General features: G+C 36.3%; 1 protein-coding gene across 4 annotated transcripts in view; it reads left to right on the top strand.

The window, feature by feature from the left end:
* The first annotated feature begins 18 nt into the window (after positions 1-18).
* Positions 19-27,036, top strand: part of TTBK2 (tau tubulin kinase 2) — an 81,407-nt gene continuing 54,389 nt past the window's right edge. For 2 of the 4 annotated variants that reach the window (XM_083863135.1, XM_083863138.1), the window contains exons 1-4: positions 1,936-1,964; positions 20,210-20,277; positions 22,069-22,228; positions 26,058-26,205. In XM_083863135.1, coding sequence (XP_083719261.1) covers positions 22,160-22,228; positions 26,058-26,205 — 217 coding nt within the window. In that variant the 5' untranslated portion in view covers positions 1,936-1,964; positions 20,210-20,277; positions 22,069-22,159. Of the gene's footprint in view, positions 60-1,935; positions 1,965-20,209; positions 20,278-22,068; positions 22,229-22,446; positions 22,588-26,057; positions 26,206-27,036 lie in introns of those variants that run through there. The other 2 variants (XM_083863136.1, XM_083863137.1) reach the window with 2 other exon arrangements.

Here is a 27,036-nt window from a genome sequence, read left to right on the forward strand (position 1 = left end):
CCGCCGGGACTCGCCTCGCCGCGCCGCCCCGAGGAGCCGCCGCCTCGGCCCCGATCCAGGTGAGGATTGGCGGTGCTGCGCCGTTCCCCGGCCCCGAGGGCGCTCCGGCCGCCTCAGCGGGGCGCGGCCCGGCCCGCGGGCTCCGGCCCGGCTGGTGCTGCTGCGGGGGAGCCGCGGCGCGGGTTGTGCCCGCGGGAGAGGAGAGGGAGCTCGCCGGGCGCGGGAGCCCCGGGGCCACGGCCCGCCCCGGGAAGGGCTCATTCCTATTCCAGCGGGGCAGGACGGCGCCATCCCATCCCAGCCGCGGAGTTAAGGTCGGCAGGTCTTGCAGGCTCCAGCAGCAGTCACCACTGCCCGGCCTCTACGGAGAACTCAGATTTATAGCCACGAGATTTTTTTTTTTTTTTTTTTTTTTTTAATTTTTTTTTTTTTTTTTTTTTTTTAAAATTTTTTTTGGTCCCTCCCACTTGCCTGCAAGAAAGCAAATTTACGCGTACAGAAAATTTACGCGTTCTGACGGTGAAAGATCTCTGTTTTAAAATAGCTGCGTCTGTCTGTATTCCCAGCTCTGGGGCTGTGGCACGCGTGTGACGGCGGCTGTGTGGGCACGGCGGGATGGGGAGCGGGCTGTCTGTCTGTCTGTCTGTCTGTCTGTCTGTCTGTCTGTCTGTCTGTCTGTCTGTCTGTGTGTCTATCTGTCGCCCCGAGCGCTGGAGCCATTAGCGGCACTGGCATCGATCCGCGCGCACAGATATGCCCGCCCAGGCCGCGGGAGCGCGCACCACGGGGAACACACGGACTGCGCCTGGAGCGGCGTTAGGAATACGTTATTTCAAGCACTTTTTAGCTTTACGGGAGAGGAAGCGGGAAAGCACCGCGTTGCCGAGTCCGCAGCTGGTCTGGGGAGTTGCAGCGGCATCCTTAGGGTTCTGTTAAAAGCGATGAGAGGACAAAGCTCGCTGCGAGGTTTGTAACCTCCGGTGTGAGCCAGAGCAGGTGGAAACAACTGCTGGTGTGAGTGGGGGCGGTAGTACAAATAATGATAATATTGATGTGTTATCGTGGGGGGGGGGGAGGGAGATGGACACAAAGGAATGACCCGGGAGTATTCCACAGCCCTTGGAGAACCTTCTGCCGTATTTATAATTACGCTCCAAAGGGCTGTAGAAAATGAATTACAAAATAGCCTTTCTCAGTGCGACTGTATGTGCAGAACCAGTGTAATTTCAGCTTAAGTGTTCTGAATTAGTAAACTATATTGCAGGGATTTTGAGAGCCTTAAAATAAATCATGCTCTATTTATTTAAGTATCTTGTTAGCCTTAAAGTGTGTGGTTAGTTTCTGTGTTCTGATTCTGGAAAAAATGAGTAGATTTTTAAAATGCATTTTATGTAGGTAATGCCATGCCTCTGTTGGACACATGCTAGCTATGCTTGTAGGTACATTAGTTCATTTTAGCTGAGAAAACAAAAGATTAAGACTTATTTTGCTGCTCTTGTTTGATTTTGATAATGTTTATAAAGTCTTGATTATATTAATTCATGATACAAAAATACTCAACATTTTTATTTTGTGTTAATATTGTCCTGAATACTTTCTTAATGATGATTCATTTGCTTTACAGGGTGAATTATGTTTAACAAAGTAGTAGAACTTTCTTAACTTGTTAAACCAGAGAGATACTTGTTAACATTTTTTTTGGCCTGTTAGTGAAATTGTATATAGGAAAGTTTGACTGCAATAGTATTGATAGTCATTTGTTAAAAGTTTATTTTGAAAAGAGTGCATCAAGATGTAGTTTAAAAAATGTGAAGATGGAAAAATTATCCCTAAAAAATACTTTGTTTTTCTCTAATATATTCCCGATGTATCATTATTTACTTGAAGCTCAGCATCTTTTTGAACTTCCTGTTTGGGAAGGATGAGGTTAGAATGAGAAGAACAAATGGAGCAGCTGGAATATGGTGACGTTGCTTATGTTTAGTGTAGTCACTGTACTGCTGCTGTGTACTGCAGGCTCTGAGACTTCTAACATCACAAATTCCTGAGAGGCTTTTCTCAATGTGGCTGATTATATCAAAAAAAGATTTTTGAGTATGACAGAAGAGAGATATCAGTGGGGTTTTCCTTGTTCAAAACTGGCTTCTAAACGAACAGTTTCTATCAGTGCTAGATATATATGTACAGAAGGTTAAGCATTTGTTTAGTGTGTGAAGTTGCAGTGAATGGTATATTAATATACTACTGTGTTTTCTGTTTTAGTAAGGGCTTGTTTATCTACTGGGAATGAATTGGTACTTTACAAAGGAGATTGACAGTTTCTGTATATTCCTGTGTCTTGCCTTGTCTGTTTCTTTTTCTCTGGGGAAGCACTACACAAAGCCTTTGTGTGAGGCTGGAGGGGAGGAGAAACAGCTGCCTTTTCAGTACAAGACACCAGGATTGTCACAGTCTCACAGAGATGCGTTGTGGTGTATGGACCAGCCACTGTCCTTCCTCCCTCGTTCTGTGAAAACACTCTCACCTCAAGAAACCTGAGCTTCCTTCTCACAGAACAGTGTGTTGTGTTTAAAATTTTCTTCTTATGAACTTGACTCCTTGTTCAGGATTAGGGTGAAAGAAACTTTTTCTAATCTTTTACTTGGCTTTTTTTTTTCTTTAAGAGTTTAGTAGCTAGAGTACTTAAGTGGGAATTAAACATGTTCATTTTTAGAAGTGGAAATAAAAACTATTTCAGTTGCATAAGAGAATACAACTAAATTGAGAAGTTTCATTTTTCTACTTACCACGCACAACTAGAGTGCTTTAATATTTGTAGTATATTCTCCATCATGCAGTGGCAAAATAAAAGTTGACTTCCCTCTTTTCATCAGAAATATTGAATAAAATAATAGAATTCTAATGTGGATATTAGTAACTCTATATTGTATGTTCTTTCATAATAACTTCTTTGAAAATATCATCTAGTCTTATTTATCCTTTACAACCTTTTTTTAAATTAAAATTGTAGAGTCAGAATACTCTCCTTTCCTTGCTTCAGTGCTAGGTGTGCTTTTGAGGGAATCTAGTAACTTGGATTTTTTTTTAAGCTGCTCATGAAATTGAGATGTCATTCTTGGACATTTAAATTTATAGTCTACCATTCTCTGTATGAGATTGCTGATAGGTCACTAGTCTTGAAAACTAAGTAGTAGAAAATTCAAGCAATAAAATCTGGCCTTCTGACACTTCACCTCTTGATCTGGTTGAGAATTCTTTTCCCATTTTTGAGATGTTGTACAAGTCATAACTTTTGATCAGTTATTTTTCAAAATCATTTTTTCAATTAATGGAGATGAATCTTGGACACTTTGAGGCTTTTTGGGGAAAAGGAAAAGATTTAATTTGAGAGGAGTGAGTGTAAAGGAGGGAAAATTGAGAAACTGAAGAAATCTGGAGTGTTTTTAACAAAACCATTTTGTTAAAAATTTAGAAATATTTTCATTGTTATGTTCAGGCATATTTTTGGGGGGTTCTTGTCCTGTGTGTTTGAGGACTTTTCATCACTCAATTGCCTCACTCAAATGTTATTTCATGCTGTTGCTTTTTGTCTGAAGAGATTAATCAATTATTGAGAATTGCACTGATGAGGAACTCTGTCCACTAATTCTTCCTTTTGGAGAAATGTGTGTATGTAGCTTAGCCTTGTATTTCAGTGCAAGCAGTAGTTGGAAGAGTTGGAGGCCTCTTTCATGGATGAAGTTTGCCAGGTCACTGATGGTACTGATGAAGAGAGTAATTTTCTTTCCAGTACAAAGCTGTCTGATGTATAAAGGAAGGGTAAAAGTTTCTCATGGAAAGGGTGATAAAGTACTGGAATGATCTGCCTGGGAAGGTGGTTGAGTCACCATCCCTGGATGTGTTTAAAAAAAGACTGGATGTGGCACTTGGTGCCATGGTTTGGTTGAGTGTTAGGCCTGGGTTGGACTTGATGATCTTCCAACCTTCTGTGATTGTGTGAAAATATGCTGAACTTGCTTTGAGAGCTTGTAGTGGATGTCAAGTCTCTTTATATGTGACCGTATTTTTCAATCTGGGTGTTGCAAAGGGATTTGTTACATGTTGCAGGGACAGGTTATTAATGGGGAGCTCACATACAGAAAAACATACAGAATCAGGTTTTGTGTCATCCCAGTCTGTTTATATAGAAATAATTTTATTATGTTTTCGATACACTTCTCTCACAACTGAAGTTATACAAAATTTGTTCCCCTAGACTCATCTGCAGTTAGGAGAGACCTTGACTTTCAGAGCTTGTGTCTTTTTAGTGCCTGGGAATTGTCTTCAGTCAACAGCTGCTTATTGGTTCTGAGAGGGGCTTCGTTCTGCTCTCTGTCACTTCCCAGATAATTCCTAGAATAGTATTTGTTGCTTCTGTCATGCTCTATATCAGGGTACTAACGTTTTGTGAGGGTTTTAACAGCACTTATTTGATACAATGTTGTTCAACATAGTAAGAATTAGATTGCTTGGTTACGTGGTGTATCAGCAGGATGTGCCTTGTCGCTGTCAAGTTTACTTGTTGCCATAGTAATGCTTCAAATGCCACTCGTGGCAAGCAGTGTGACTTCTGAGCATATGAAGTATGACTCTAGCTTTGCAGTGGTGAAGAATTAAAGAAAAGGGAGGCAGTGATCTGTAAATAGAATATACTTTTCAGCGTCAAACTGGTGACTTTTTAGAATGTATTTGTATTCCTGAGTTATATGCTGCCTTGAAATAATTATTTTCTTGTCTTTCAATTTATCAGCATATTGAGCTTAATAGATCTAGAATGGGCATTATCGACTGGTAGAAAATGTATCAGACAAAGAATGACTCTCCCGTTCCTTGAGTTTGATTGAATTGAATGCCCTGTTCATATGTGATGCTTTGATTTTCCATCTGCAGTAGTCTATAAATAAAATCAAAGTATAATTCCCTAAGTCAAGTAAGCCTAGAACAGTCATGTTGTACTCTGAGAATTGAAGGAGAGGAGTTGACATTGGATCACTGTTCTTTTTCTGTGTGATGTTTTGTGCTTTTTCATTAAAATCTAGAGATTATTGTGCTACTCATGATGGTTTTGGATGAAATTACAGTTTTACAGTTTTGAGCAAGATAGCGCATCCAGTGAGGAAACCTGTTGAATAATTCATCTGGTTAGAGAAAGTATTGAAAGAATCACAGGATAGATTAGTATGAGGAAAAGATTGACTGGTCTTGTGGGAGCAACCTGCTAGCTAAGCCAGTCAGGTCATGTCTTGACCAGCCAAGAACTAAGAAATTGATGGTGAAGCTGAGGAGCAAACCGTGACCCTCCCACAGTAAAGGAGACGTGTGCAGGAAAGAAGCGCTGTTATTGACTGTCTGGTGATAGTTTTTGTTTATTTATGGATGTACATAGATAGAAGAATATTTTTCATGTTAGCTCCTGCAGATGAAATTGCACATTATTGTTCAACTAGTCTAACAGTTGGCTGCTGTTTTTAAGTGGAAAATGATGTTCTCTGCCTGAACCTTTTCTAGTGTCCATTGATCTCTGAGCTACACTGAGTCAACTCACTAACTTGGCAGAGAATGATTGTAAAAATAGAGTTGTTTGTATTGTTTTTTGGCCGATATATGTTTGTAACTCTTGCTAGGTCATGCTGCTATGTGCAACTTCACCCTGAATGTGTAGCTGAGATAGTCATAACCAGATCCTTACGTTAAGTGTAGCCTGCACCCTCAGCTGACAGGTTTTCCTGCCTGTTCTCAGTTCAGGGAGGACACAAGGAGAACATTTCACCTGAAAGGCTACTTTGAGGTGATGGTGCACTTTCTATTAATTTGAAAGAAATTTGGGTAGGATGCTAATTTCATCCTGGATATTTCTTCCTGTTGTTCTGATATATTTCATCAATTTTGAGCCTAGAACACCTCAGTCATATGGCAGTGCTTCTGTATGTATCTTTCCTTGATCAGTCAATTTTCCCTTTGTAATCAGGGAGCAGCTGTACTTTGTCTGGCTTGTTGGAACTGGCAGTTAATACTTCAATTCTATTGTGAAGCCCTGCATCAACATGTAATGGCTCACTGAAATATTTCTTTTTCCTGGAGTGAAGGTTTGGACAGGATTGATTTATGGTCTGAATCAGGACTGTGGCTGACATATAAGTAGCCATGCAGTAGATGTTGCTCATATTTGGTGTTGGCATATTATAAAGTGCTTTTATACTCCGTGCTCTGGAACACATAAAAGCTGAATCTTGGTCCTAATAAATTAGAATGTAGTTATTACTATTCATAACTGTATTATTTCTATTCCAGCTTCTGGTATTACTAAAAAATGAAACCTGACTGTACATAGATTTTACCCATATCATTGAATGTTTCCTGCTTCTCAGTAGAAATCTCATAAACCTGCTTGCCATATGATTGTGTGTCCACATTATGCTCATAGCATAGAGTAGAAATTGGTTGTTGTTTAAATAATAATTTCAAAATGCAGAAATGTCTCACCACAGTTTAAAACTGAATATGCTCCAAGCAAATGTAATGGCTGTTGGTGTTTAAAAAAAAAGAAAAATACTTCCTACTTGTGTCGATAGAATTGTATTTCCTTTATGTAAATTCAAGAATTTAGAGAATACTGTTATCAGTGTAGGGTTATTACACTTTGCCATTATGGTGTCATGTGTAACTGTTCCCATACCTATAAATTAAAACTCCTCAGTCAACCTGAATTAAAACTTCTAGTTTTAGACAAATTATTTTTTTAGATCCAGTGTTCAAACATTCCAAATATACATATATAGCAGGTTATAGGTCAACAATACAATCAGGATTATTTTTGTAGCCCAGACTTTAATTTGGAGAGATTTGGAATTGAATGTCTTTATTTACATACAGACAATATTTCCTAAAATATGTAACACTGTTACACAATGCTGTTTATTATTTAAGTAAGAGATAAAATGAAAACCTGTAAAGGTTTTTGAGAAACTTTGCTGTTTTGGTTTTAGAAATAATTGTACGTTTGTTTTGAAGATAGTTAAAATCTAATCTTACACTGTTCACTCTTCTGATGTGTAGGAAATTCTTATAAATTTTGAGTCTCTTGACCCCCATATTTGTAATACATAAACTTACTGATTTTCATGCCTCATCATTCTGCCACGTTTTATTTTTTCAACTGATCCCTGAATCAACTGAATGTTATTTCTGAACTTAAGATGGTCCCAGCAAACTAAATATGCCTAGGATAATTGTATTTTCATAATGAAATAAGCTTGTATAATTAACTTTCAATGACAAAAGCCTCATCACTTATCTCTATCTGACTGTGTGAAGACCAGGGGAATTGTTGTGATCATTGAGGGTAACTTTATGTGTAAAACCAGCTTCCCCAGGACTTCCCTGAATTCTGTGTGCTAGCAGTAGTTGAATAAGAGCATACAGTATAGAAAATCATTGTGTTGTCTTTTAAGAATTGTCAGTAATGAGGAATCCACTGAAAGAGTTAAGGAAATAATCTATTAGTAGAGTATTAATGAAAATTAAAGATCTTGGAAATATTTCTATACATTCGAGGAATCTAAAGATCAGTCTTTTACTTGTATGATTTGTGTGTCAAAATGAAGATCTTTTGCAATTTCCTTGATTAAAGCAATTTCTAATAGATGATCTGAAGGAACTGAGCTTCGTAATTTTGAACACCAGAACTGGTTATAATATTCCAGCAGCAATCCTACAATGAGCAGATAGAGAAGTATTATGATGTCTCTTAGTATTTATTTGTCCATTCATCCATAGTTGTCATAACATTAACACTCCAGCAAATGCATGTATCAGAAGTAACTGATTGCTGCATTGTGTTAGGTGATGTTTCCATTTATTCTTTGGTCCCTGATGGCTGTTGTCTTTTATCTAAGTTGGCACATGTGTAGTTTGATTGCTGTCTGTGTAACCTGTTGATGCCATTTGTCCTTTATCAGTATCAACTCAGTATCAACTACAGACTTTGTAATTCTTTTCCTGAGTTAAAAACATTTCAGTATTAAGTAACAAATAGATTTCTGTGGAAGTAATTAGAGAGATATTTGTTCTGTTAACTTACAGTTATATTTTGCGTCCTATTATTTAATTTATGATCTATTGATTTTCTAGCAGAAAGAGACTGTACTGTGTGCTATAAACTCAGGTGTCTTACAGAAGTGTAAGTGCCATAATAACTATTATCCTTATAGGCCAAACTTGTAATGTTCAAAAGTTAGTTTGATAGGAAGGGGAACTTAATTGAATGATTATAGTTATAGTGTCTTCTTTTAGTTCCTTATTAGTCAAGTCCCTTTATTTGTCTGGAATTTATGTCGAGCTGATGGTCCGTAGTTACCAAAGTAGTTTTATTTTTCCTTTCCAAACTTTAACATCAGTAATCTTTTGGAGCGTTCTATGTTTCAGGAACCTTTAAATCAGAGATCTCCCTGAAAATTGCTATTAAGAAACAAGTTTTTCAAACGCGTCCTTCTCAACCTGTCTGACCCAGTAGCATCTCCCTGACGCTTGTGATGGACGGGAGGGCGCAGCGGCGGGGCTGGGAGCTGACCATGGTGCTGATCCGCCCGGCCCGGGGGGCCCGCGCTGCCCAGAGCCGCCCCGGCAGGCGCTCCACTGCTCCGCTACTGAACGGGGCTGCCACGGGCAGGAGCGACTCGTTGTCTCATATAACCTATATGGCTTTGCTACTTACATCAGAAAAAAACACTCTGCTATGAAAGTTTTCCCTGTGCCACAGCTTCTGGCTTTTTAACATCTTCAGTCATCATCAGGACCAGATTCTTTGCTGTCTAAATTATGCCAAATGCACCTATACCATCACAAGCAAGGGATGTAAACCTTTGCCAATGCACTTCTATAAGCGACCGCTGTGCATTACAGGGAGTTTTCAAACAGTGTAAAAAGGACAAAAAACATTATTCTACTTGTAGCTTAACAATTTTCACAAAGCACCTCAAGAGAATGGTATAAAATAGTCTCTAAAGATGAATCTGTAAAGTAACTTAACATATATAAACAACAACTTCCAGCTTATTGCAGGTATTAGTTTCATTTTTTCCTCCATGACCCAGAAATTCCTGTGTCCATTTTGTCCACACCACTTTTTTTTTTTTTTTTTTTTTTTTTTTTTTTTTTTCTTTTCTTAAATTGTAAGGATGATCAGTGATAGCACTGGTTTAAATTACTATTATTAAACATACCGTCCTCCCATTACTTTACTAATTCACTTTAAAAAATATCATACCCATTTGTTAGGCCATATTAATTTGAATCTATATGTAGCTACATTGCCAAATTTGCTGCTGTTGTTGAAGACCTGAATCCTCACTGATACAGTTACAAAGTTCTGTATTTCTGTAAAAAATATATGTAGTGTACATGGAATAGATACTTCAATAATGTAAACATATGTGTATATATCATAAAAACACATATATGTGTATATATATATAGATATGTATAAAAAGTGTGTTGTGTCATATTCTTTATTAAAAAGTATGTTAGCATAGCTGTATTATAAAGAATGCTATGTTTCTTATTCCCTGAACTAATTTTTGCATAGATGCAGTTATACCTGAGAATATTGAAGAGAGCAGAAGCTCTTTGAGGTCACCTCAGCAATTATGAGGAAGTAGAAACAAGAAATATGAGAGAAGCATGAAGGTGTTTGAACATCTAGCATCTTCCTCCTTCTCCCCTTTTCCCATTTAATTCCTTTTCCTCAGGCCCTTTCTGGTGAGAGGTTTGGATGCCCTTCTGCTGTGCAGCTCTCATGGCTCTCAGGCAGGAGCTGGGATTTCTTGGCATGGCTGCTGTTCTGTGTAGTGTGAAGGCAAAAGACTGGAGCAGACTGTCAGAACTGAAACCTAAGGGAACCTGAAAGAGGCAGCTGTAGATGTATTAAAGGCAAAAATAGAGGATTATTTATTTAGGCTTCATGTGTGTGAATTGTGTGTTATAGTCTAAACATGGTGATGGGAAATAATTTCCATGAATTGTGTTTTTTTAAATCCTTGGCATATTTTGATAAACTTGCTTCATTTCTTATTCATTGCCATATGCATGGCAATTTTAGTTCACACACATACAAAAAAGAAATCTCTAGCTAAATGTTTGAACTATTTTAATATTTTGAGAGTATGACTATTGCTCTATCCATGAGTGCTTTTTTCCCTTAAAAGTAAATGTAAGCCTCTCATATATATTTTTTTTTTAATTTTCAGCTTTAAAATTATTACTGAACTATTAGTGGTTACTGAAATCTTATTTACTAGCTGCCAGACTGATGCAAAGCTATTGGATGGGAGCAAATTATGAACAATTTTTGCAATTCAATATTGCAGCCATCAACACTTAAATTAAACTTCTGAAAACGCCCCTGAAACTTGAATCTCTTCTCTTGCTCCCATCAACAGCGACCAGCTCAACAAAATTTCCAGGAACAGATTGTCCTTTTGTCAGCCTTGACAACTGATAGTGACCAACAAATGGATTAAAAAGCATACTTTTGTCTTGGTTTTTCTGCATGCTGTAGGGTCTTGTATGGTTTTAAATATTTAATGATTTGGTAAAAGCCTGATTCCCTTGAGGAAAGAAGTTCTATGTCAATAAAAATGTGTGATCTCTAGCAAACAATGTAGAAATCTTTGTAGAATTCTTTCTTGTATGCAATTGGTGCCGTATCATAAATAGGCGTATATATGCTGAATGAAATTAGGGAAAAAATGCTTTGCTCCAGAACAAAGAAATCTTCCGTGGTATTGGATGTAGCCAGGATTTGCCTCTAATGTGTTTTCTATGGGAAAGGTAGAAAATATTAGAATTTAGTTAAAATTCAGAGATTCTCTATGAAATTATGTTGAGGAATATCCAACCAAAACTATTTGGAAACATGAAAAGAATGTTGAGAGATGTGAATATTGTATCAAGTGGCAACAAAATTATGGGAATTCTTGTCCTTTTTTTCATCAGTTTTACATAGTAACTTATTTGTGGAAACAGAGTCATAAGTCTTTACAGTTCTTTTACAGCAATTGTTTATGGCTGCTTGTAAGAGTGTGGGGGTTTTTGTTTGTTTGTTTGTTTGTTTTCTGGTAAGTTAAAAAAAGTATTGAGGGTTCCTGGAAGTAACAAAGTAGATACAAAAGTTACATTTGTTGTGGGCTTTTATACCTTTGTTTCTCTTGAGGCTCAGACATTTAGCAGTCTAAAATTTTTGTCCTGTCATCTATATAAAAAACGCTGTCACATAAACATACTTCTGGCAGCTGCCAGAAGTAACAACCAGTTTTTACAGTAAAGTTTTCTTTCTATTGAAACTGTAACATTGCTGTAGCTACATGTCAGTGATTTAAAATGTGTTCTGTGAATTTTCATTGTCAAAAAGTCTGACTCTGGATGCAGCAACTTTATTAAGATGGAGATAATCTTGATGTTAGGAAATGCGTATTAATGTATTGGTTCTCTGCATTCAAGCTACCAAAATATTTGAGTAAAAAGATTAGAGGAATTTCCAAGTCTTTTCTGAAGTTAGGTGCAGGGAAGAAAATCCATATGGAAACCCTGAGACAACATTAACCAACACAAAGTGGAAGGGACAACATGTAAAATAGGAGTTGAAGCAATAGAACAAATGGTATTTGGAGTTCCTGAGTGTTCATAATTTTTTTTTTTTTAAATAACTTCACATAAGTGCAGAGAAGGAGAATATACTTGAGTTGAATTGAGGTTTGGTTTATGATGCCATTCCCACAACAGCTAGCTAGTCAGCAGTTCTTAGGGTGGTAGCTTCTTTCAAGTAACTGACAGAAAATTATGCACAAGATTTTGACTTGCATCTCATCACTTCAAATAATTTGAATTTATGTTGTTACAGGGACCATAATTTCTCTGTCCTCTCTGCATCTTCCCAAACATAATGTCTGAATGTAAAATTCTGGAGTAAAGTGTATATTGAACAGTGGTCATATATGGATGCCTAAGGAAAAGCACAAAACCACAGATAATTTATAATTATACTGCCATCTAGTTATTTTCCATTTTTTTTTAGTAAGGGACTTCTTGCACTAAATATACTTAGTATGTATTTTCAGTAACCCACAGTAGTTTTATTTTTCATGTAATTGACTGTTATTCACTTGAACCACTGGAAACTTTTAGTATTCACAGTATCCTTTGGCAAAACATTGCACAGATTAGTTTGCTCTGAGTCTGGCTCCTGCTGACCTATTTTGATTTTTTTTTTGTGCCTCTATTAAATGACGTCACAAATAGTTGATTCCCAGCCAACCTCTCATATGTCCCTAATTATTTTGTAGATCTCTGTCAAGTACCCCTCTCTACTTCCCATTATCCCTTGAAAAAAATTGTAAGTCATTACTTCATGTGGAAACTAGTCTGTATCCCTGGTTATCTTGTTCTATTTTTTTTTTTTTTTTTTTTTTGAGATAGAAAGGGCTAGAATTCTATACAGTACTGAAGGTATTAGTAAATAAATACATGCTCTTTGTGTTGTTTTCTGCTTTGTCTGAATTCCTAAGATATTAATTTTTTTTTGACTGCTATTTAGCATTGAGTTGCCATCTTTTCATACTGTATGTAATAATAACAAGATGTTATTCTTGATTGCTAATAGTTTGTCATGTGTTTAATGAACAGTTAGGATATGTTCATGTGTTTATTGTAGTTATTATTTTTCTCATATACATAATATTATATGTACACACAGAACCTCATTTACCATTTTATCTCCTGGTCATACGGTACCATGAAGTCACCCAGCAGTTTCTCTGAAATGTCCCTTTAATAGTTTGCATTGGAACTTTAAAGATCATCTAGATCCAAGCCCTGCATGGTTGCCAGGTTGTTCAAGGCCCCATCCAGTCTGGCTCCTTCTTTTGAGGGAGTGTTGTGTTTAGATACCCAAGGAATCCATTACAAATCTGAAAGCAGAGCTGTTAATGATCCAGATGGAAGATGATGAGTCAGGTTTTCTATATGTGAACACTTTGTGCAAAAAATATTTTTTTAATGGAATCTGAGTGAAAATATTGATCTTAATAAATGATAGCTCATCAGCCTAAAAAGGGTAGCTCTCTGTGCTGTGCTGTATATTTACAGATGATCTATACAAGATGCAAATACTGAAATTACATAGTCTGGTGATACAAGGGTACTAAAATTAGCAAATATGAAAATGGAAGAACTGGAGAAAGACCTTGCTACACTGAGGTGATGATGAATGAAAATTATCATAAAGCAGTTCACATAGGATAAATTGATTTTAAAAATTACAGGTATAAACTTACTTCTTTTGAATATGGTGTTGTAGGTTCTGTGAAAATATCAGCTTAGTGCTTCCTCACAATGCTGGTCTCCACATCTCAGAGGGGATGTAGTAGAACTGGAAAAAAACACACAGGTGGTGATCAAAATCGATGAAAGATCAAATAGCTGAAGAGGTGAATGAGGGGGCATACGGTAGAGGTGTATTCCCTGTGTAGGACTGAAAGGTGAAACTTAGGACTACAGGAAGCAACTGTACAAGGGTTAATGAACCTCAAATGTAACTAGCAGAAGACAATTTGGAAACAAAGATGTGCTTCCCACAGCATGGAATTAGGTTACACTTTACTTTATGGGTGGTAAAATTTTCATGGTTTCAGGTAGGTTCTGATGAACTTGGAGACAAAAAAAATCTTAAATACCATCTTTGGCTCTGTTTTTTGTGTTCTAGCTTTCTATATCCCCAGAAAATATTCTGGCAAGGATGATCATATGCTTTCTGTGTCCTTGTATTTTTCCCTAGACATCAGCTGCTGGCAATAGTCAGGGACAGAAGATTGGACTAGGTAGATCTTAGCAGCTTGTCTCTTCTTCTGAATAGCTGTCCATGCTATCTGCTTTTTTCCTGTCTAACCTATTTTTTTTTCTGCTGCAAATTAAGTTGATATTTTTGGATTTGTCCCAACTTCAAATACCTTTGCCAAAGTTCCATTTTGGTTCTTTAATATGTCTTCCATTTCAAACTTTGAAGGACCTTGGATTAGGAGCTCAAGTTTCAGTCACTGTTGCTTGAAGCCACCTTCAACCTCAGCTATAAAACAAGTGCATACTCTGACCAAGCCACACTGTTGACTGGAGCTCCTGTACCTTTGTAATTTCCAGCAGCAATATATTTTAGGGACAAATTGGTTAAGTAGTTTTAGATGAGATATACCCATCTTCTTTGTTGCTGTGTATTGTACCTGTAGATTTGATGTTGCCTGAGCCCATTGTGGAATATTCTGTGAACAAGAGAAGCTTCCTGGCACTGTACAGAACCTCTATCTACAGCCATGCCAAACTGAAGATACAGTAGTAACTTGTGCTGCTCTGCTGGCAGTTTATCATATGTTTATTCACCTGCCTTAGTGCCGCCTTCCTTCACCAGAGCCAGGCAACGAGCCGTTTCCCACCTCTCCTGTCATTTAGCAGTGCATAAGGACCCACTTAGGTGGCTGTGTCCTACCCTCTGGTGCCAGGGGTGTTGACAGCAGTGCTGAATTGGTCTTGGCATGAGTGTTGCTGTGTTTTTTCATCTTCTCTTTGTGCCTGACTTTCTTAGTGTTCTTGATCTCCTGCTGAAAAGTACAATCCTCCTTGAACAACCGAGGTGTCTCCTGCATAAACTGTAATGTGATTAATTAACTCTTTCAGGGATTGCTGTGTTGTGTGGCAGGATGGGTGTATGTTCCCCGCATTGAGGAGGCCTGTCAGAGTTTGGTAGATGTCCTGCACTATGTGGACTCCCTCGTGTTCCATCTTCCTGTCAGCTAGGCTCTTTTGCAGTCATCCTGCTTGGTGTAATAGTTGCTGTCCTCAGTTCACACGTTAGCAAAAAGAAGAGCTTTTTTTAAGACCCATTTAAGGAGATAGAATACCCATATATTCACGGCCAATGCCCTCTCTTTATCACAATACTGCAGCAGATTTAGTTATGTGCCCTAAAGATAAGGGTGCTAAGAGATCAGACATTACAGACTGAACAAAGGTCTTTTCCTCTCTTCTTTTTCCTGTTCTGCTTAGCAAGCTGTCAGGTCTCGCTCACCATGTTTTTGTGATGTGCTTTATCCACTGATACATCAAGAGAATTCTCAGGTTTTGTTAGCGAGGTCCAGGTCACTTCATGGCTGGTGCTGCAGCCTGAGCACAATGCTGTGAGAGCAGTCGTGTGGCTGCCAGCTGGGGCTGCTTCTGTGCCACTGGCAGCCCTGTTGATCACTTGAATTCTGTCATTGCAGACATCATTTTGCTATTCACATGCTATCCATCTGAACATCTCATCAAAGTTTCTCTGCCAATTTTCTCGTATTCTCAGAAAAGGTAGGTCTTATTCCCATTTATAATTAGAGGTTGCCCTGAACTTTACTTGTTTGGATTAAGCATTTAGCTGTGTATATGCCCTTGCATCGTTCTCACACAGTCCTTACCAGCAGCTCTTCTCCTCTGTAAATTTCTGTGTATCTGCTCTGAAAAGTTTCGTAGGCTTTGGAAGTTCTTCAGAGCAGTGTATTGCTTGCCTTCTTGTCTCTTCTAGTTGTGTGCTATATATGTGTGCTGGACATTTATATTTTTTTTTTAGTTTCTCCTTGTTTTAGTTTAGTTTTTCCTTGCTGAGAAAATTGATTTATGAAATAATAGAAATAGATAGTCCTAGTTGAAAGGTCAATAGTTTGGAGCATCTTAAAAGATCAATTTATATTATTCCTTGGAATATAAATGGTGAGCTATTAATATTCTGAGTTTATTCTAAGAGGATAACTTACTATTCCAACATTTAAAAAAAAAAAACCTGGAAGCAAAGATTTTAATTCTACTGATAAATCTAGACTATAAATTGTTTGATATTATAACACTCTGCCACTGTTTAAAATATCTTAATTGTTTGACTTCAAGCTATTTTTGTTCAAAACCACACTTTACTACCACTTTCCTACAATGAAAATTTTCCTAGGATCTTGAAAAATTATTATTGTAAAACCTTGTATAATTAGGGTAATGGCAGAATTGACTTTCCATTTTCAAGTTTCTTTGGAGAAGACTTGACAAGTAAAATAAATTTTTATAGCAAGAATCCATGGTTACAGTTCCTTTTAGGTTTGTTATCAATACCACAACAGTCTTAGTGTATCTAAGGCACAGAAATGCTGTGGGGTTTTTTATTATTTTTATTTTTTTTTTTAATGAGGCACACTTTTAGGGGTTTAAAATTAAATTTTGAGTAATTAATAAGGCTTCGTAATCCTCTTTTTGATTTGGAACTCATTCAGTGTTGTGGAAAAAAATTGAGAATGAATTGTACTTCCCTGAGGCTTGTGTTTCCACATTAGTATTAAAGGCTCTTCACCTGAAGTTGAAGTTCAACAACTGGTTTCAGTTGAAAGCAACACAGTTGTCCAGCCTTTCCCTTTTCCCTACAACTAAGTCCCATTCTTTCTCTTTTTCTGACATAAGCCTTTGTGCTCTAGTGGGACCAATCAAATTAGGAAATTAACTCATGCATCTGAAAAATACCATGGCAAAAATGTAATGGATTAAATAGAATTTTGATATATGACTCATTCTAATTCTCCCCTGACCAAATTTTTCTGGTTTTCTATAGGCAATAAATTGCATTCTGTTTCTCTGATAGGCATCACAACCATATAATCTCTCCCTATTATGTCCATACAGATGCTTTCCTTTCTCTGTGGCAAGATAGAGAGTACACTTTATCTCAGTTGGTCTGATCTAGAAACACTGAAGTTCACTTCAATGCAAATGCTTTTAAGTCCAATCAGTTTTCAAGTTTTAAATCCTACTTTGGACTTGAAGAGGGTTTTTTGTGCCTAAAACTTGTATGGTTTTGCTACATGAATTAGTTTAGTGAAAGATAATGCACTCCTTTAATAAACTTCGCCTAACTTGGGTTTTCATAATATTTTGGTACTGAATTATCTTGCAAACTGAAAATAGTGTGGTAGCTTGAAATATATATCTTTTTTAAAATAAAACTTGAAACTAAATGTTGTATTTTTAACTCTGTCTTCAAACTGAGAAGATATCGCCAGCTTTGTAATAACAACTGCAGAAGTTGCCAGAAGGAAATACAGACTCTCTGGCAATAGCACACAAGACAGTTGGCAGCTTTTCACACCTGGAATCTGCAAGTGGTGATGAGTATTTTTGGCACCCAAGTGCTTGAGAAAGGAAAACCTAAAATGATATTGGTTCTGGGTTGAATTTTTAAAAATATTTTCTTCACAATCAGTACAGTTGGAAATTTAAGTCCTAAGGTCCTGCATTCAGTTTTCTCACTGATGTGGTGAATGATGAGTTTCAAACCACCAGCTTTTAATGGATGTATTTAGAAAATATTCAGGTTTAAGTGTTAGGATGGCTTTCTAGTTTGGATATTCAAATAGACACATTTAAATAATTTCTATCTGTAGAATTAACAATTTGAACATGCTCTTAGCCTTTTTAAGACAGTGGACTTTAGTGTAAATGTGGTGAAATTAGGACCTTTGGACATTTCCTGCCCTGATTTTCTCTTTATGCTGGGCTTTTAAAATTTTCTTTGTTCCTTAAGTTCTGCTTAAAAATAAAGTACAGAAGTAGAAACCATCTTAGGTAGATGCCAGTTAATTTACTAGTTTTTTAAATGAGCTGAAGGCAGGCAGGTAGAGCTCCTAATACGCTCAGAGAATTCCTAATAGTATAAGGAAGATACTATTCCATAGTGGAGGCAACAGGACATGTATTCTTTTTTATGGAACAGAAGTAATCTGTGGTCCCTTGATTTGCCCTGGAACTTACAGTACCTCCATTCAGCCAAAATTGTCTTGTGCTACTTTCTCAACCTCAGGTCTGAATTTAAACATCTATAAAGGCTGGTAAGCAGAGATCTCTAAGGAAATCATATACATGCACACAAATTACATAAAAGGGCTGCCTTTTTTTCTGGAAATTTTGCACTGTTGTTTTTTAATACCATATAATCTCTTTGTGTACTTGGATGGGGTAAATTCATCTTTTGCAGGGCTGATGTGTAGTTAAAATCAGTTGAAGTGGATAGAAGGGTTTTAAATAATGGATGTCTGTTTGTATGGTATTCTGGATATCAGCTCTAATGCTCCTTTACCTGTTCTTGTTTTGTACTGTAATCAGTTCCCAGCAAAGGCTTATGTAATGGAGCAGTCTATCCTCATTGTGTTGTCCTAGTTACTCCATGACCTGTCATATGGAAATAAATTAGACAGAGGGCTAATTGTCTTTATTTGTAGTTGTGTTATCTTGTAACGTTCCTCTGAAGTGATAAACCGATCTGATAAGAAAACTGATGAGTTAATAAATACAGAATTTTATGAGATATATTGCAGTTAGAGTGGCTGTTACTTTTTTGGGAGAATTATGAGAATTATAAAGACATGTTTGTTGTGCTGAAAATAGCCTTACTGCCACTTAATAAAAATTGCACTGCTAAAGGATTCATCTGCTGAATGAGTAAGGGAAAGGTTGCACCTTAACTGTGTGTCATTAATTATTCACCTGCTTCAGTAGAATACAGAACATGCTGGAGCTTTCTTAAATTCTTAACAGCATTGTAGCCTGTTAGAGACCTATGCTGAAAACAATGTATTTCAGTAACACAAATGCAACTGTATTTACTTTAGTGAGTCTTTAATTCATTATGAAATTTGGAGTGGGCCAAACAGAATTCAAATCCCTCCAAATTCAGAGAAATTTCAGTTTCAGTCTTGACTTGAGAACCACCTCCAAAGAATGTGTATTTATATCTGTCCAAAAGTCCTTTAAATGTAGTAATCTCTAATAGTGTCCTTTTCTTCTGTATAAATTTGGGGAAGGAGATTGTAACCTAAGTTGCACCTACTAGAATACACGTTCTATTATTAGGTAAGGAATATAAAGATATTTATCCACTGCAGTACCTCTGTAATTAACAGATTTGCAGATTATACAGTGTTAGGACCGTGAGAGAACACATCAGAGCAATGAAACTCTGCCTAGATCAGATTGTGAATAAGGTCTTTAAAAACCATATTCTTGTAGCAATGCCTGAATGTAAGGATGGAGGTATATAAGCATCTGATAAAGTTGTCATTTCGCAGAAGTATAAAGCATTTTCAGACTTAAATTAGGGAAATAAGACTTCTATCACAAAGAAATAATGAGAAAAACTCTTTCCGCCATAGTAGGAATTGGTATGATAGAGTCCAGTTCAGTGTGGATGTCTAACTCAATGTTGCTGTCCATACCACAAGAGGAATGTGGAGCAAGGAGAGAGATTTTGAAGGAGGACCATATAAAAGACTCATGGTTGTGAAGGGAGGCTTAAAGCTAAATGTAATAATTTACAGGAAGTAAAAAAAAAAAAAATGTTTAGATGTTTAAATGAAGTGAAATTACTGGAAATGGAATTTGGTTACCAAAACTGTAACCAAGTTGCTTGGTAAAAAGTTAAAATATGCTTATTGGGAGGTGAAAAAAACATACTGGAATGTGTTAGCAGTGAAAAACATTTCAAGCCTTACATATTAGTGTGTGCTAATTCACTGAGAGGGGTTGAAATTATGAAGTAGCCTGATCAGGTAAAGATTTTGACCAATTTAAAGCCTTCTGGCCTTGAAATTTGTCAGTGAATCACTCTTCTGCTTTACTTGAAGTCTTGGAAAAATCCAGGATTCTTCAAGTTGACTTCAACATGTTTGTAATGCTTGCAGCTCATTATTAGGCTTCAGGAGGAGCTTAGCATCTTGTCTTCAGGGGCTCAGGAGGGAACTTTACCTCCCATGCATGACAATTCAATGGATCCTGGTGTTTTATTGCCTTGAATATCTGGTTTTGATGATATAGAATAGATATTGTTGCTTTGTAATGAACTAGGATGACAAGAGATTTAACAAGGAATTAGTGTATTTAATGAAATAATTAAATTAAATTAATAGCTCTCAGAAATATTTGTCAGAGTTGTGACTATTAATTGTAAATTTAAATGTGTTTTAAAAAATATGAAATTGGGAATCAAGTCAAGGCTGATAGCAGTATTAACAAAAAACTTCTGAACTGTTATATCTTTGATTTAATAAAGCATCTACTTTTCCTACAGGTGATGAATTTTGCTCCTGTTCGAAAGCTTCTGCAAAAATCTTACTTGCAATTTTAGGTTTTGCTCTGGTGAGATGAGTAGTTTCACCATTACTCGTTTTAAGCAAATAGCAGGAAAAAATAAATGCTCTTGTAGTTCCAGGATAGAAGTGAACAAATTATTTGTGAAGACCAACCCATGTTTCAATGTAACTGGCAGGTGGTGGAAAGAGAAACAAACATTTGAGTTAGAGGAAAGGCCACTGTACGTGCTTTAAGCGCGTAATTTTGGAAGTAGACCTTTCCCCCTTCATTACTGGGTTTTTGTTTCATCTTTGTTCCTGATTGTGTTATGATAATGCTGTTAGAAAGGACAATGAGTTTGGTCAGTGGTTAGTAATGTTAAGGGGTTCATATAAATGGCTCTAGTTCTTTTTAGAATTTTGACCTTATCTGCAGAGGAGAATTTACTATCACTGGTAGAATTTAAATTGGCTTAGTTCAACCTGATTAAATTGCAGGATGGATGCTGTTACTCAGAACACACAATCTTAATTTGGTTTCCCTTCATTTATTTGAATTAAACCAATTTAGGCTATGTATTCTGAATGAACACTCCTTTACAGGCATGTAATCCACTCTCATTGGGTGTAAATGTAGATCCTCAGCTAATCCAGATTAATATTTCTCCAGAGGGGTCTGTTTTATCTGGAGTTGGTTCAATTGTCATAATGTCCAATTGAAACAAAAAAGGCGTAAATATAATATGAAAAAGAAATATGAAAGAATATGAAAAAAACAAGTTATTGTCATGTCAAACAAATGTTTGTCTTAAAAAGCAAGCTCGTTTAAGCAGCAGAGTGTTTATTTAAAAAAAATAATTTAGTCCCAGTAGTAAGATTGGCATTTAGCCACATGGAAGGCCTTACTGCTGATTTAAATCAGAATGGTTTTACCAGTTTTGCATATCGTTTGTGTGTTGATTCAGGGAGAAAAACATTGCTCACTTGCTTCTTTGAAAGCCACAGAAATAACCTAAAGCAAATATACTTTTTGAAGAGCATTGTCTTTGGATAAGAGCACTTATACAAAGAGTTACATCTGTATAATTACACAAGTGTAACAATAAACACAGTTCTAGAAAAGCTCAAAGAATTGAAATAAGCTTTTAATTGGTTGTAGTAGTTGCTGATTGCAAATATATTAGTCTCCAAAGTACAATTTTCTATAATACTATCTATAATCCAATTCAGCAAAGATTGCTAAAACCAGAAAATTAAAAAAAATAAACTGTCAAAATTACCAAAGACAGGGTTTTTTCCTTACTAAAGACAGCTGTTTATAGCATGACATAATCATACTTTAGATGTATTTAATCATAAATAATCCTAGCTATGTGAAACATATTGTAAAATGTGAAGTAATCTGTATACGGTGCAACTGAAATTTAAGTATCTATTTTTAACATTTTAATTTTTGGTTAATATTATTTTAATGTTGTTATATATTACTATTAATTAATTAAAATTTAATAAGTTATTAATTAGATTTAAAAATGGATTATTAAAATTAAACGTAATTTGTTTAAATGTAATTAAGCCTTGCAGCAATTTGGAACTGGTTATGGAATATACCTCTGAAAACATTTAAGTTCATTAGTTCTATATTGAGATTGATCTTTGAGAGAGAGCAAGTTAAAAAATTAAGGAAGGATACCCTTGAATCTTTTTCTGTACTGGAAATTGTTTGACTACAATTTCAACGTTAGTCACTGTGGGATACAAAAACTAGTTAAGGTGCTGGGTGAGAAACACAACTTTTGCTGTACTCCTTGTTATTCTGTTAATCGCTGAGATGCCATGTTCTGCTCTGTTTCTGCAGTGACTGGTTAAATGGAAGCCATTCCTGGGATCTGGATGGTTTCTACTGACGCAGACTTTGCATAGCAGCTCCATCACCTCAGGAGGTTGCAATGAGTGGAGGAGGAGATCAGCCTGACATCCTCAGTGTGGGAATATTGGTCAAAGAAAGATGGAAGGTGGTGAGTATGCCTTCCTGCAATCCTGGATCTTCTTGGAAACATGTTTTTAGAAAGAAGTGGTTTGTGCTTTGAAATTAATTTGAAAATTCTTGTGAGATATATTTTGTTTCATACTTACATTAATTTGTGAATGAGCTTTAAAGCTACTTGTTTCTCTTACCCTACTTTAAAGAGAAGTTATGAGGATTTAAAATGGGTTATTTTTTTTTCCTGATAAGGACCTAGGAGAGCTCTTAAATCCCAATGTAGTGCCTGATCCAAGCACAACTGGAAGAGTACTGTTTGTATATTGAACCCGATCAGCCAGTGATTTTGTCAGTGCGTTTTGGAGATCAGTCAGATGCCCTCCCCTGAAACTAGTAAGTTTGTGAGATATGTTACTTCTTATAGGAAGATCTTTCAGGACGTTGCTGCTCTTCCTTTTGTTTGTTGGATTTTATGGCATAGATTTATTCTCAGCTGATTTGTATTCATTTGATTGTGTGCCAGCATTGGCTTTACCATAAATAGCTCTGTTCCCTTTTGCTGTTTGTATCCTTGATTTGCATCTTGAAGGAAATAGTCTCCATTTGAAGCTATTTTTGATGGGAGAAACAGGCTGAGTTCTCGTAGTTGCTTCTCCATTCCTCTGATCACTTCAGGTTTTTTTACTTAGAATTAAAAAAAAAGGCAAAAAAAGAGGCCAGTTCACAATAAAGCATTTAGAGTATCTGTGTGTGTGTAGTAGGCTGTGAATGGTCTCTGAATTGCTTGCTTTATATTGCTCCCCTATTTCAAGATTTTTAGAATTGTAAGACTGAACATAGAAGATACAAATTCATCCTTAATTTTAAATTCATAAGGGAGAATAATTTCAACTGTCTTTGCCCTATCTTTCATTAAATATGCAGGAAGCTGATACTAACTTTCTATAGGAAATCTTTGTATTTCCTTTTAGGTAAATAGAACCTAAATAGCTATCTCTGGAGTATAAGTATTTGTAAAATACCTTCTTATATTTCATCTCAATACAGCAATGAAGTAAAAACAGAAAGCATAGTCTTGAATCAGATCAAATAGTTTAAAATACCATTTTATATGCAATAATATTCAACATACAGTAGATAAAATCATAGTAATTTATCACTATGCACAAAACTACTTAATCGTCTGATATGTGCAACAGTAGCTGTGTTTTCTTCAGGTTTATTTTTTTTCCTATGTAGTGAAGACTGCTGATGACATAAGTGTCTTCTGGAAAGTTTCAAAAGTAGGCTGAAGTTCATTTCATGTAATTATGCATTTTCACTTATGTTTTCCAGATCAATTATTACAGGTAGATGAGTTCCAAGTATTTCCTATGGGTAACTCTTAAATTTCTTACCTTCTGTAGCAAACATTAAGGATTTCTTGATAACTTCTAAGGTGATAGACTTCCTGAATTCAGGATTTCATGGGACTGTCTCCCAGTGGAAGAAACTGAAATGTGGCTTTTGGATTTTTTTTTTGCTGTTGAGGACCTTGTTCTTTGCAGTTGTGAAAACCATATCTAAAATTTTTGGACATGATCATTAAAAAAAACCCACATTCAATTAAATTTAATTTTAATCTAGACATTTTTTAGCGTGATTCTATTTTGAAAAGTAAGCATGAAAAAGACATTATAAAATATTTTTTCCCCAGTCAACCCCCTTCTATAGTGGTGTCTGTTAGCATTTGCTTTTATCTTTTATTGATGCCTTTCCTCATGCCTCTTTCTTGCCTTTGAAACATTTGCTACAATTCCAACTTGGAGAGACTTGATCATAATGATAATTGGTTTTAGATATCTCTAAGAATGCCATTCAATATGTAGTGTAAGCAAAGGTACCAAGGTAAAACTTGGTTGGAAATTGTATGCATTGGCCTGGAAGCATACAAAGACACAGGAGTTAAAGACAGAATGGAGAGAATGAGTTTGGGATGTGAGATGCTGAATGCAAAAAGAGAAGGCTGAAACTAATGAACAAAGTGGGAAATTTTAATGCAGATGTAAACAAGGGCAATGCAGTCCTCATCAAGGTAAAATATGTTGATCAGATGTGGCAGGAGGCCGGTGTGGTTGAGTGGTCAACACCTGTGTGAACTGGAAAGCAAAATGCAAGTGAACAGAAGGTGGGAATAGGGATGGGGTGCCCAAGATTAGCATGGAGATGTTGCCTCTGTGTGATGAATATATGGGAAAGCCAGAGCTCAGCTGGCAGTTGAGACTGGTGAAGGATGTGAAAAACATGAGAAGCTTCTATAGGAATGTTGGCAGCAAAAAGAGACCAAGGAAAATACGTACTCTTTGTTGAATGTGTGTGACTCGGTGACAAAGGACATAGAAAGTATTTTTTTCTGCAAAGAGAGGTTAAGTGGTGCCTGCAACTACTGAGTGATGTAATTATTGGGTGTATGTTAATGATTCTGGTATACTTTAGCTGAGGTTATAAATTGATCTGTTTATTTTATTTCTATGGCAGTGGTTTTGTTTGTTTTGAATTTCTTTTAAGCACACGCGCAGAGAAGCAGTGCTTTCAAAGGCTGTCTTTCTTGGTTTGGCCATGTCTCAAAGCTGGTAAATGAAATTAGATAAATGTGTCTACATTTGTAAGGGTGTGAGGATGGCCAAGTCCCCTCTTTCCTTTTCCTCTCACCTTTTTCACCATCCATTCTCACTGGCGTGCTTGTAGTATGCTGGAAATTCATGTGTTACCTGTTATTTTCTTCCTTATTCATAGAGCTTAGGCTATTTTAAAAAATGTTTTTCCAGCTCAGTCAAATGTCTGATGGTCTGGATTAGGAGACATTAGATTACTTTTCAGAATCTGAAGATAGGTCAGCGTATTGCTGCTCTCTAGAACCCTGGACTGTTTGGATGACATTTTATGCAGTATAGTCATATAATGTTAGCAACTGTATGTTTTCAGGTGACATTTAGAAAACTGTGTCAGTCTTAGGGTAAGTTTTTTTGTCTCCTTTTCTCTTTTATCAAATTTAGAATGTTAGCCAGGGGAGGCATTTTGTGAAACAACATTGACATTTTTGATATTGAAAACCAAAGAAGTGTCTGTTCCCCGTGACCACTTAAAGCAGAGCGAAAAAATGCCTATTCATATTTGCTCTGAATGTAGTATGAATTAATTAGTATGCTATGTGCATTCTTTTTACCTCTTCCTTGCACAGATGAAACTTTCAGTGCTGCAAGTGTCTTGAGTCTGTCTGTTAATAAGAATGATATTGGTGAATTGTAAGTGAATGTAAATGAGTAACATTTGAGATGTATATTCAAAGAAAATCTTAGCCATTTCTTATAATTTATGATTTAGCTGCTGCGTGTAAGTCACTTCATATAATAGAAAATGCTGTCTCTTTTCAGAAAATCCAAAAGCTTGTACAGCTTTATACCTTTATTATTCATCGTGTGTATTTCTGAAAAGAGAAAAAGATGGCATATTTTAAAATGTCACTGTGCATTTGTATTTGAAGATCTCTGGACTGTGTGTGACTATTTGAGGAAAGACTATTCAGCATGCTGACTTTGCCCAGATTCATGCTGGGAATACTACTGCACTCTTCTATTATGCTATATACAATAGTGCAGATGGGGATCAGGTGTGTTCCCTTCCAAACTGTGGTTAGCCATACCTTGGTCAATTATTCAGTAGCTCTTTGATGTACTGAAGAATATAATTATTATTTTAAAATCTATTTGTAATACAACAGTGTTTGCAGTATGACAGGCAGAACAAAGAAGTATTTCTGTTTTATTTTCTTTTTTCTCCCCTCTTTAAAATATGTTTTTGTTCTTTCTTTTTCCTCAATATAGTTGAGGAAAATAGGAGGTGGAGGATTTGGAGAAATTTACGATGCACTGGACTTGCTTACTCGGGAAAATGTTGCACTGAAGGTCGAATCAGCTCAGCAGCCAAAGCAAGTGCTGAAAATGGAAGTAGCTGTGTTGAAGAAGCTGCAAGGTAGGGCTGTACCTTGGATATGTGAGAAGTAGAATGTCAGTGTATCTTCTTTAAAAAGATCATTGTAATTATAATAATATTTTGAGTAAATATTTCCTATATTCTGCATGTTCTTGGTAAATTATTATTAAAAATGGAATAGAAGCTCTGTCAGATTCTGAAAGTTTTGCTACAATGAAGCTTTTGTTTGAAATGGGATGATATGAAAATAAAGAGGACAACAAAAGTATTTAATTGCTGCAAAAATCTCGGTTCAGATTTACTTTATTCTGAATCCATATATTCTCATTGTTTTTTGCTCTAGACTTTGTTGTTATTCTTGTTTTTATTTTTTCTTCTAAGATAGTCCTTTTTTTCTGTACTATGTAGCATTGAATATTTGAGGGTCCTTCATACAGCATATGTGATAAGAATATTTGTTTACTTTGCTTTGTAGGTATGACTAAGAATTCAAATCTTGAAATGGAAAACATACTTTAAAAAATCCCCATGAGCAAAAGCCCCAACTTTAAAGTACTGTAACTTGTATGAGAAAACTACTGGCATGTAAAATCCTGAAATACTTCCAGAGTTCAATTCCTTGAATCAGAGTTTGTATAGCCACACTTTTTGGACCTTTAGATACTTTAATGAAGCTATTAATACAGAGAAATATGCAGTGCCTTTTCTTCATATCTCTTTACAACACAAGATTACAGAAAGAAAGTTTTAACAGTGACTTTTTCTTTAAAAATTATTATTTTTAATCCGGAAGATTTTGAATAATACATGCATTCCTGTCAGCAGCCCAATTTTTCCAAACTCTTACTTTGAATAAAACAAAGTCTGCAT

Source organism: Zosterops lateralis (genome assembly GCF_965231275.1).
Source record: "Zosterops lateralis genome assembly, chromosome: 6".
In the NCBI taxonomy this organism is placed as follows: Eukaryota; Metazoa; Chordata; class Aves; order Passeriformes; family Zosteropidae; genus Zosterops; species Zosterops lateralis.